General features: G+C 38.1%; 1 protein-coding gene across 3 annotated transcripts in view; it reads left to right on the forward strand.

The window, feature by feature from the left end:
• The window catches only part of LOC138052335 (uncharacterized), a 96,875-nt gene that overhangs the window by 83,529 nt on the left and 846 nt on the right, over positions 1-12,500 (forward strand). For all 3 annotated transcript variants that reach the window (XM_068898782.1, XM_068898783.1, XM_068898784.1), the window contains 3 exons: positions 11,600-11,702; positions 11,890-12,073; positions 12,401-12,500. The exon at positions 12,401-12,500 is cut by the window's right edge and continues 846 nt beyond it. In XM_068898782.1, coding sequence (XP_068754883.1) covers positions 11,600-11,702; positions 11,890-12,073; positions 12,401-12,500 — 387 coding nt within the window. The remainder of the gene's footprint in view (positions 1-11,599; positions 11,703-11,889; positions 12,074-12,400) is intronic.

Below are 12,500 nucleotides of genomic sequence, written 5' to 3' on the forward strand. Positions count from 1 at the left end.
CCAATTACAAATATAGTTGTTAAAAATGGGCGCAGCTTATCTGTGGGAAGACCTGAAAAAGGCTGCCTCTGGTGGCCAGTTTTCCATCTTTGCATCCAATTTTATGCCTAGTTGCGTGTACTAAGCTACAAACGTTCCGCTCATATTCAATGTAAAAAAATCTATGGCAAAACTGTGTTTAAGAAATTCCTGTCAACAAATACGAGAAAAAGATCAATCATATGTCCAAGTTGGTAAAAACGATGTTCATTACATTAAAGTGCTAAAATTACATTAAAGTATTTTCCGTTTCAATATTAGTGAATAGTGAGTTAACGTTTGATGAACAGTGGATGAATTTGACTTCTACAGACTAGACTTTGGATTTCTTTCGTTTTCTGTCAAAAAACTTTTTTCCGTAAATTTCAGCTGGTAAGGTCAGGGTGCGGCTTACCTCCGGGTTTACAGTTCACCTGCCAGTTCAGTTGGGTAATACTAGCATACTAAAACAAATTAACCACATGGATTACCTGCATGGGTACACCTACTTTTCAAGTTACATCAAACTGTATGAGGTGTGCCACCCGCCAGTTGCGATGAAAAATACTACAAATTAGTATACTATGACAAATTAACTGCATAGTTAGACCGAATTTACAAGTTACATCGAACTGTATGAGGTGCGCCACCCGCCAGTTCCAATGAAAAATACTACAAATTAGTATACTATGACAAATGAACTCCATGGTTAGACCGAATGTACAAGTTACATCGAACTGTATGAAGTGCGCCACCCGCCAGTTGCGATGAAGAATACTACAACTGCATGGTTAGACCGAATTTACAAGTTACATCGAACTGTATGAAGTGCGCCACCCGCCAGTTCCGATGAAAAATACTACAAATTACTATACTATGACAAATGAACTGCATGGTTAGACAGAATTTACAAGTTACATCGAACTGTATGAGGTGCGCCACCCGCCAGTTGCGATGAAAAATACTACAACTGCATGGTTAGACCGAATTTACAAGTTCCATCGAACTGTATGAGGTGCGCTACCTGCCAGTTGCGATGAAAAATACTACAAATTAGTATACTATGACAAATTAACTGCATGGTTAGACCGAATTTACAAGTTCCATCGAACTGTATGAGGTGCGCCACCCGCCAGTTCAGATGAAAAATACTACAAATTAGTATACTATGACAAATTAACTGCATGGTTAGACCGAATTTACAAGTTACATCGAACTGTATGAGGTGCGCCACCCGCCAGTTCCGATGAAAAATACTACAAATTAGTATACTATGACAAATTAACTGCACGGTTAGACCAAATTTACAAGTTACATCCAACGGTATGAGGTGCGCCACCCGCCAGTTCCGATGAAAAATACTACAAATTAGTATACTATGACAAATGAACTGCATGGTTAGACCGAATGTACAAGTTACATCGAACTGTATGAGGTGCGCCACCCGCCAGTTCCGATGAAAAATACTACAAATTAGTATACAGGTGTACTATGACAAATTAACTGCATGGTTAGACAGAATTTACAAGTTACATCGAACTGTATGAGGTGCGCCACCCGCCAGTTGCGATGAAAAATACTACAACTGCATGGTTAGACCGAATTTACAAGTTCCATCGAACTGTATGAGGTGCGCCACCCGCCAGTTCCGATGAAAAATACTACAAATTAGTATACTATGACAAATTAACTGCATGGTTAGACCGAATTTACAAGTTACATCGAACTGTATGAGGTGCGCCACCCGCCAGTTCCGATGAAAAATACTACAAATTAGTATACTATGACAAATTAACTGCATGGTTAGACCGAATTTACAAGTTACATCGAACTGTATGAGGTGCGCCACCCGCCAGTTCCGATGAAAAATACTACAAATTAGTATACTATGACAAATGAACTGTATGGTTAGACCGAATTTACAAGTTACATCGAACTGTATGAGGTGTGCCACCTGCCAGTTCAGATGAAAAATACTACAAATTAGTATACTATGACAAATGAACTCCATGGTTAGACAGAATTTACAAGTTACATCGAACTGTATGAGGTGCGCCACCCGCCAGTTCCGATGAAAAATACTACAAATTAGTATACTATGACAAATTAACTGCATGATTTGACCGAATTTACAAGTTACATCCAACTGTATGAGGTGCGCCACCCGCCAGTTTAGATGAAAAATACTACAAATTAGTATACTATGACAAATTAACTGCATGGTTAGACCGAATTTACAAGTTACAGTGTACATGGAACTGTATGAGGTGCGTCACCTGCCAGTTCCGATGAAAAATACTACAAATTAGTATACTATGACAAATGAAGTGTATGGTTAGACCGAATTTACAAGTTACATCCAACTGTATGAGGTGTGCCACCCGCCAGTTCAGATGAAAAATACTACAAATTAGTATACTATGACAAATGAACTGTATGGTTAGACCGAATTTACAAGTTACATCCAACTGTATGAGGTGTGCCACCCGCCAGTTCAGATGAAAAATACTACAAATTAGTATACTATGACAAATTAACTGCATAGTTAGACCGAATTTACAAGTTACATCCAACTGTATGAGGTGTGCCACCCGCCAGTTCAGATGAAAAATACTACAAATTAGTATACTATGACAAATTAACTGCATAGTTAGACCGAATTTACAAGTTACATCCAACTGTATGAGGTGTGCCACCCGCCAGTTCAGATGAAAAATACTACAAATTAGTATGCTATGACTAATTATCTTTAAATCATTGTTGCCACATGCAGATGTGTTTATTAGAAAGATATCACTTGTGTTTGATGTATTTGCCACTGAACGATGACTGACAATTTCCTCAGACCCAAGGGACAGTGAAACCTTTCTTGATTTTTGTCAAAAAACTTACAGTATATGAACAGAGAAGTCACTGATTGTTGCAGTGAATATTTCTCCCTTGTATTCACCCAGTTCATTGTGAGAGCATTCGACTCTTCCATAATTACCTGATGTCTGGAACAAATTTACTTGACCCAGCTAAAACAGTTTGACCTAATAATGTTCACAAGGTATATCCAAAATGGCAATGAAACCTCTACGCTCCCAAGTTTTGACACAAAGACATCAACTATTATTCACAATTGTATCACAATTTGCAATCAGCACTGTCTGTTTCTTGCATCTCAGGAAATTCCCTCCAATTAAATTTCAATGCTCAATTTCCTTCAGCACTGCATCTTGTGGTTGAAGTACATGAAGGCCCTGGAAAAGAGTCACACCAGTCAATCAATCAATTTATATAATTTCATAATATCATTTTCGAAGAATGTTGTAACAAATCACTTTGCCATTCATGAGCAATGTTCCTGTGTAGGTGAAACTGAACAATGAAGCTAAGAGCTAAAGGAATTATTGCAAGAAACTTGTATCTTACCATGACGAGCTTAGGCCGACAATAAAATATATGCAAATGAGCTTACGGTGATTTGAAATCATCCTTAGCTAATCATTAAGTGTAGCTCAAAAACTCATTTCGCAAGTTTAGGTGTCGCAGATATCGCATCAGAGTCCGCTTCTGACATATTCAGTAACTTTTTTTACACCTTTTTAAGTCACAACGGAGAGGCATAAATCCACAAAACGTCATTCAGGGAACGTTTCCAGAGACTTTGCCCCGTGTAGCTCGTGTGGCGTGCAGCAATTCTCGCGAGGATTCTAGAGTACATGTAATTCTTGCTCGCACAATTCTGCAACACTGTGGCAAATATGCATAACTCGCTTTTTGAGTTCAGTTATTTTCAATTTACATATGCTTTGTATGTACAAAATTGGTTCTGCCTTCAGATAACTACAGTCCAAAACTGGACTGACTACCCAAGAGAGACAGAACTCATTAGTACAAAATAATAATTATTACAAAATTGGTTCTGCCTTCAGATAACAACAGTCCAAACTGGACTGACTACCCAAGAGAGACAGAACTCGTTAGCGCAAAATAATAATTATTACAAAATTGGTTCTGCCTTCAGATAACAACAGTCCAAACTGGACTGACTACCCAAGAGAGACAGAACTCATTAGCACAAAATAATTATAATTATTACAAAATTGGTTCTGCCTTCAGATAACAACAGTCCAAACTGGACTGACTACCCAAGAGAGACAGAACTCATTAGTACAAAATAATAATTATTACAAAATTGGTTCTGCCTTCAGATAACAACAGTCCAAACTGGACTGACTACCCAAGAGAGACAGAACTCATTAGTACAAAATAATAATTATTACAAAATTGGTTCTGCCTTCAGATAACAACAGTCCAAACTGGACTGACTACCCAAGAGAGAAAGAACTCATGAGTAAATTTAATAATTATAAATTACAAAATTGATTCTGCCTTCAGATAACAACAGTCCAAAACTGGACTGACTACCCAAGAGAGACAGAACTCATTAGTACAAAATAATAGTTATTACAAAATTGGTTCCGCCTTCAGATAACAACAGTCCAAAACTGGACTGACTACCCAAGAGAGACAGAACTCATTAGCACAAAATAATTATAATTATTACAAAATTGGTTCTGCCTTCAGATAACAACAGTCCAAACTGGACTGACTACCCAAGAGAGACAGAACTCATTAGTAAATTTAATAATTATAAATTACAAAATTGATTCTGCCTTCAGATAACAACAGTAAAAAATGGACTGACTACCCGAGAGAGACAGAATTTGTTAGGGTAAAATAAAAATGATTAAAACGAGACTGATTGTGCCTTTTGATAACAAAAGTCAAAAGCAGACTATCACATACAAGATACAAAAATTTGGTTTATCAACAGAGTTGATAATGTAAATTGACCACCGTACAGAGATTCTAAAAGAATCTCTCTTTTAGAATCTCTGTACGGTGGTCAATTTACATTATCAACTCTGTTGATAAACCAAATTTTTGTATACTACTTCCCCACCGACGCAGCACCACAGTTTCTTTAGAAACTACCCCTTCATTCTATCACATACAAGAAATTGTTTAAAATGCAATCTGTTTTGCAATAATAATTTAATATTATAGATACTTTTAAAGATTACATTGAAACTGATCAATGTACTTCAGGTCTGGTATCCAGCTAGCAGCCTAAGGCTGTATTCTGTCTATTACATAATTATATGTAGTCTGTTTCAGTCTGACCTCTACTCAAAAACAACAAACAGCACTTTCCTATGCTGAATTTCTCATTGGGCTAGCTCCGGGGCATTGAGGCGCACAAGCAACCCCACCATGACAATGTAGGGACTATGAGGTGGTTGCAAAGTACAAAATGATCAGAAAATCGTCTGGCATTACACAGAGTAAACTCCCAGGAGTCAATCGGTTTAGTAAAAATTTACAAACTAACAAACAAAACAAATGACAAATTATCCTAATGATCTTTTGCTTATTAGCTTGGCTCCACATAACAAGCTAAATTATGCTTCACAAATTATTATATATGCTACCAAAGAGGTTACAAAGTAAAATGGTGTGACAGTGAGTTAAGGATTGTATACCTCAGGTATATGCTACACAATTAATTATTAATAGCATAGCTGTAAATTTAATTTTGTATACTCTTTCACATCAACTTTTAGGCCATGCTTTAACTTGCTTTTTCTGTGCACTTAGATCACTAAGAAGTAATTCCAGGTTTCACCTGAAAGGATTGTGATTGTGCATAGACCTCAAAAACCCAGCTCCTCCCGCTCACCTCCCAAATACACAAGAATGTCAATTAAAATAGCTACAAGCTTTGTGTACTTGCTCCTGTTCCACTTAATTTCGTCAGATTTATCATCATTGTCTGCCACCCTTCATCTGGGATTCTGGCCTCAAAAGAACCCAGTCGGGAAGTCGAAATTGGTGGAAATACTGTTGCAGCACATCTGGAACAATAACCTAGTGATCAAGTCCACAGAACTGCCTTATCTTGGACAATCAAAGAAATTAGATAATTTATATTTTGGTCAAATTGATGGAAATAAGATTTGTCATCAAGATACTTTATTTGGGTGGGATTGACGGAGGTATTGACAATTAATGGGAGACCAAAGCGAGATAATCTCCCAGGCGGTTTCTTCTGAAGTGTAACCGACCTTTCAGTGAAATCTAGTGTCAAAGGAGTAATCTTATTAAGCGCCCAGTCCAAAATTTAGCTTGCTCTGGCTCCTCGTGCATGAGAAACCAGTGAAGGTACATGTAGTTATACATGTGACAAGGGAGTAACTACAGAATAACCGGCCACTATTGTGCTCTTGTAGTGGCATCGTTTGAAGAACAAGGCATCTGCAAGTGGCAAATAAGGGGCTGGTTATACAGAGATCCACATATTACATGTAATTCCCTATTCGTTATTATTGTTATTGCCTTAAATGGCAAAAGTGAATATAAAGTGAATATAAAGTGAAATTACTAAGGGAGTAGGTCTGCAAAAGTAATGACTGTGCTGAGGCCCTCCTTGGCGTTTTGGGAAACGAGGGAAGATGGCTATTTTGAACTGGGGAACAGAGGAAAAATGACAAAATGTCTTAGGAACAAGGCGACATAAACAATTTTAGGGAGCAAAAAGCTGGGTACAAGTTTGAAAGTAAATTGGGCGGGGAACAAGGGAACAAAACTTTAAAATTTTAAGCCATTTAAACTTAAATCAGGTTTGTAAGTAAGATGACGACTTACCGAAAACTCCTCCGGCAGTCTTTTGCTTTTCGGATCTTTTGAATCTTCCCGCCCATTCGCTAAATGTAGCTGTTCGGCCAGGCCACCCTTTGTTCCAAACGTTCGTAGAACTCCCTTTACGTTTTGAAGAAGGTCTCTATTTTTGCCATGAAGTCTTCACTGATTAACCCTTTCGGAGATTGTCTGAGGTTGAATCATGTCACTGGCGTGTATCTTTGTGGCGAATGCTGATTATCTGACCTGAATTGTCGTTGCCCTTTCTTCCGGAATCCGTCGATGTTTACTGGGTTTATTTGGTGGAATGCGTGCCATTTCACCCGCACAAAATGTTAAGGAATCGCAAAGATCCAATTTTGGTCGTCCAACAAGGGAAAAAGAGAGGAAGAGCACATGCATTGATCGCCCGCGCGAAAAACAAACCGATAATTCAAACCGATCTCGTTCCCAGAGTCTTTGCGGCGAGGCAATTCACAATGGCGGACAAAGTTGTTACATCATGTAATTATTGTGAAATGTCCACAATCCTTCTCTTTGTGCCAACATCCAATCACAACCCGTTGCGAGCCCAGTGCGATTCCTGGGGCGCTTTCATTTTGGGTGGAAAAACCGGGGAGAATTTTCTGCTTTAAAGGTGCAGAGCAAATTTCCTCAATCAAAATATGGAACGGGGGAAAGTGTGTTCCTTTGAGATTTCCTTTTCTGTTTTTCTCAAGAGACTGGATACTAATCATTTAGAATAACAAATATGGCTGCCGGATTTTCGATCATTACTTCATAAGAAGTAATTCTCACCTACAGCTACGGGCTACGAAAGCACCCACGTTAATTGACTGAAACCCGCACGATTAATTTGGGCAGCTAAACACCGATGCTATTTTTTTTTCTTTTTTCAAGGAGCATGGTAAAGTCTGCTTACTAGCCTACATTACTTTCTCAATCTCATTCTGTGCTGGGACTCCTATATCACAAAGGCCTTGATTTACATGTTATTTGCATGATTCATCCCAGCAATTTACATGAAATTTACACAAAAAAACTATTTTATGGCCGGGTTGTGTCAATTTACATAGATTTTATGGCCTTTGCAATTGTTGTAAACAATTAAAACGGTCTAATCTTGTGAGGCCCTAAGTACCCGTTTATATGGAGAAAAATTGTCCCAGGAAGAAGGGTCACTCGCTTACCGGAGTTACCCTGGACCATCCAACTTTTCCTACATTTCCCTATAAAATGCGGTTTAAGTAAACTGTTTACATGAGGGAAAAAAATGGCGCGGCTTGAAGGGAAACCCACCTAGCCGGGTCACCCTTTGTCAACGGTAGGGTCGCCCTCCTGGCCAGGCCAACTTTATTCCATGTAAACACTTTGGCTCGCTCAGTGGAGTCAACTTGGTCGAGGTAATATGATGAGAGAATGCACGAGTACTATCTTCCCAGTCTCCTGATGATCGAAACTGAGCCGGGCAGCTCTTGACTCAGGAATAAAGGTTAGTTCTTTTCTCACATAAACGCTAGCTAAAGACCCGGCTGGGAGGGTGACCATCTTCCGAGGACAACTTTTCTCCATATCAACAGGGCCTAAGACTTGATCCAAGTCGAACTATTAAAACACATACCGATAGGCATTTTATAGGTTGCAACCGGCGAACTTTTGATAAACCGAACTCAGTGCAACATGCAGGGCTAATTCAACAGTTTCCCATATAATTTAATTAGGTAATAAATATTCGACACTCAAAATCATCGTGAACAGGGCATACAGATCCAAAACCAATTGGTAACTTAGACAGGACACGCAATTTACAGACATTTTATGAGACATGACCAAACGGCGTAAAATCTTTGTAAATTTTCGATTTATAGACATTTTTGCAAGATTTTATAAAGTCTGTAAATTTCAAGTATTTCCTCTTGTTGTAGCTCCAATAATTTATAAACATTTTACAGACATTTTATAGAGCTTTACTCAACAAAACTCTGTAAAATATCTGTAAAATAAATTTACAAAGATTTTATATTTATGGGGTTAAGTGTTAAAGTCTGTAAATTTATTATTTACAGACATTTTATGAAGTCTGTAAATGGTCCAAATTTTCCAGTGTAATAGCCATCCGATGGTGAAACGTTACACTTTAAATCGCCCATTCATGGTTTTCTTAATATGACAAATCATCCATGTTAGACATGATTTTCCTTATATGAGAGTTCAACCATGATAGACAAGACAATCCGTTCAACTTTCATACCTTATCAATTCGCTTAAAGAGGATACACTTGCGAAAAAACGAACTATTTGCTTTGATGGGGGTGGCAAATCCAAGTCCTATGAAGTGGCGTTCGATAGTAAGGGAAAATATTTTCTCTGAGGCGTCTACTCTAAAAGGAAATGCTTTTATTTGTCTGTAAATGGCGCGACAATTGATTTTTTCGATGTTACCTCTAAACTGCTGCACAAACAATTTTCCTCTCGCAAAGGTTCTCCTGCTACTGCTCAAGCCAAATTTTGAGAAGAATACCCTACGCTGTCTATTGACTGGACGAGTGTTTACTCATTGACCTTCAGAGTCACCTTAGATACATGGCCTAGAGCTTTTTTATATAAGCTTTCAAATCATGTTATTTTCACAAACGTCAAATTTTTTGCCTTTAAAATATAGTTGAACCACCCTTTGCGACCACCTCTCGTAAGCGACCACTTTAAGAGATGATGTTTTGAATTTTTAATTGTTTTTGACATTCCGTAGGCGACCACTTGACACACAATCTGCTGAATCTCTCACGGACGGAAATTGAAAAATGTGGAGTTGCAACATATTGGTCACATCAATACAGCGGACGCTGTAAATACACAGTCGACGCTACCGGAAGTCTCTCTCTCAGCATTGAAACAATTGATAAAATACACATGCAGGACAATTTGCACCCAAAATAAGTTACTGTCGATTCTATACATCTGTGCTTTCAGTTTTGGTATAAATTAATTGGTTATTTGTAAAACTGTACTGTAGTTACAGTATTTAGGACTACTGTTCTTGTTCGTCAGAAAACGCTATGCCCGGGACGCGATGCAACGCCACCAGGGGTAATAAAAGAGTCAAATTTCTTTCACAAGAATTGTCTCAATCGCTGTATTAAATAATTTGGGTGACACAAACAATAATCATCATAGACCCTAAGATATTTTTCCCAGAATAATTTTGGACCAGTCTTAATATATTTGTAGCGAAGAAAAGTTGTTACTATGGGTTTCGATAAGCACTGGCAAAAGGGTTAGGTCTCCGCAATTACCAAAAATTTAGACCTCCTGTGGTCTGACCTCTGGTAAGCAACCACCTCCCTTAAGCGACCACACATCCTTGACATTATGGGTGGTCGCTTACGGGAGGTTCGACTGTAGTAGATTCACCGATGCGTAATTTTTGTAATATCAAAGAAGAGTCCCTTGCGCATTTACTGTTTACGTGTGAAGTAACTGATCTTTTTTGGAAAGAGGTGTTATCATGGTTAACCAGCAATGTTAGCCAATCTAAGGGCAGCTAATGAAGAAGAATATTTCATTGCTAAGGGAAATGGCAATCTTTTAAAACATTTAGATAAATGGAAGTCATTCAGCTCTATCCTTTCCAAAGGTTCTCTTTCTTAGTAAATGGGATGTTATCAGTCAAGCACGGCCTATATACAGTTTCTAGTTTTTTCGATCTTGCCGGTTTTTTTTTTTTTTTTTGGTTCCATATGGAGAGAATATAATGCTCCTCAGATATTTTTTTGTTTGCGTCATAGTAGAGTAATAACTTTGTTTATTGTGTAGCGTTAATTAGTATCATTGGTGGAGCTACAACGAGTTTAAAAATTAGTGGAGAAAAAAAAGCTGCATTTTTTTAAGGGGAGTATCTCAACAACTTTGCAACTTGTTGTAGCGCCGTGTTGTTGGTAGTTACTTTTTTAATTGTATTAGTAGTGTAAGTAGCGTATCGATGTAATGTAAGTACCGTATATATATTTTTTATTTAGTAGTTACATGTAAGTCAACAGTTTTATGAAAGTGTTTTCTTGTTGTTGAAATAAATTTGAAATGTTGCAAAAAATTAAATTAAAAAACGAAAAAAAAAAAAAAAAACAGCTAAGTTTGCGTCCAAACTTTTACAAACATTTGACGCCTTTTGATTCACAACATGTCCACATGCAAACAGCGCAGATAATCACAGCCAATGGCAAAACAAGAGATCTCCTGCCGAGTTCCTTGGGACAAACCGCCGAAATGTTATTCACAGGAAAAAATCTACTTTTCAGAAGCATTGTTTCCAGTTTCTCTTGGGACCATTGTAAGTCCCATGAGAAAATAAAAACGATGTTTATGCAAAATTTTGGAGGGACAAACAAAGAATATTATGGTATTTTTTTATAATGGTTAATTTCTTCTTTTCATCTTTTACAGCCACGCTTATTTTCAGATTTTACTCATTTCCAGGGAATAATCCGACGACAATGATAATGGGATGGGAAGCAAATTGCCCACTGGGACATCTAAAACAAAGAAAATTTAGATTAACTAGCTTTGTTTTAGATGTCCCAGTGCGCAATTTGCGCCCCATTATGGCAGTTTTTGTACCATGTAATCACTATGCTGCAAAGGGCCCATTAAAAGACGTGTTCCTATCCCGTGTTCTCTCTTTAAATCTACTCTCTCTTTCAAGTTTCACGAGCGTACTTTCAAAAAAATAAATATAGCATTAGCTAGAGTTTTCTTCTTGTTATTTGCTCTCACAATTGACGCCTACACCTACTCTTCCCACCCACCTACCCAATGATTTTATTGTTTCTTGCAGAGCAAATAAGTTGAAATGAAACTTAAAGAATCATCAAATCACATTTCCTTTTATTTGCAGCAATTTTTCTGGGGAAGAATATCACGTAAGAGTCATTCTAACATGTGACTGGAGTAAGGAAACCCCAGATTTCGAGCAAATCCACCGTAAAGGATTATATTGGGTGAGTATCAGCAGCCACATTGGAAATGATTTTGGATGCGTTTATTAGCAGTGTAAACATAGATACTCCAGTTACGAATTAGTCACACAGGTATTTCTCAGTGTATACGTAGAGCCAGGTAATTTCTGAGTGGTGCACAGGTGTGTCTTTTAGTTGATCCACTGAATTGCATTATCCTTCTCGTCAGGTATTCTCACTTACCCACCGCTGCGCATGTCCGAATGGTTGCCCAGACGATCCTAGTCCAACCACTAGTGCAACAGCACCTTCCAGAGCATCCAGGACAACAACTAGAGCAATAACTGAAACGAAAACGGCGCCTTACAGGACAACTGGGAAGACAGCGAATACCTTAGTTCCACCAATTCAAGGTACGTAGAATCCAAGCAGGTTTTGACACCGTTTAGAACACCTTGTCACGTTTTTATTAACAGCGAGATACCTGAAAGCCGGGATTGAAAAAATTATTCGACGCTGACAGATTTTACTCAAGTGTTCGCTCCAGAAACAATGTTGTGTAAAGATGTTTGTTTTGTCCTTCATAGATAATAAAGATCTCTACCTCAGTTGGCCTTTTCTCGAGAAGGATAATTGCAATGAAAATGAAACCCCAGATACTCACTTGTTTATGAAAATTCTTAACAGTTTTCTTCATGAGAGGTACTGTGGGAATAACGGGTATCTCTTCGTCTTTGCAGATGACTCGTTGACGCCACTACCTATTTCACTTGTAGCACTCGGAGTTGTGTCGTCCATAATCCTTGCAGTCATCTCAATACGTTTTTGTCCCAGATGGTG

The sequence above is a fragment of the Montipora capricornis genome, chromosome 6 (assembly GCF_036669925.1).
Source record: "Montipora capricornis isolate CH-2021 chromosome 6, ASM3666992v2, whole genome shotgun sequence".
Lineage (NCBI taxonomy): Eukaryota > Metazoa > Cnidaria > Anthozoa > Scleractinia > Acroporidae > Montipora > Montipora capricornis.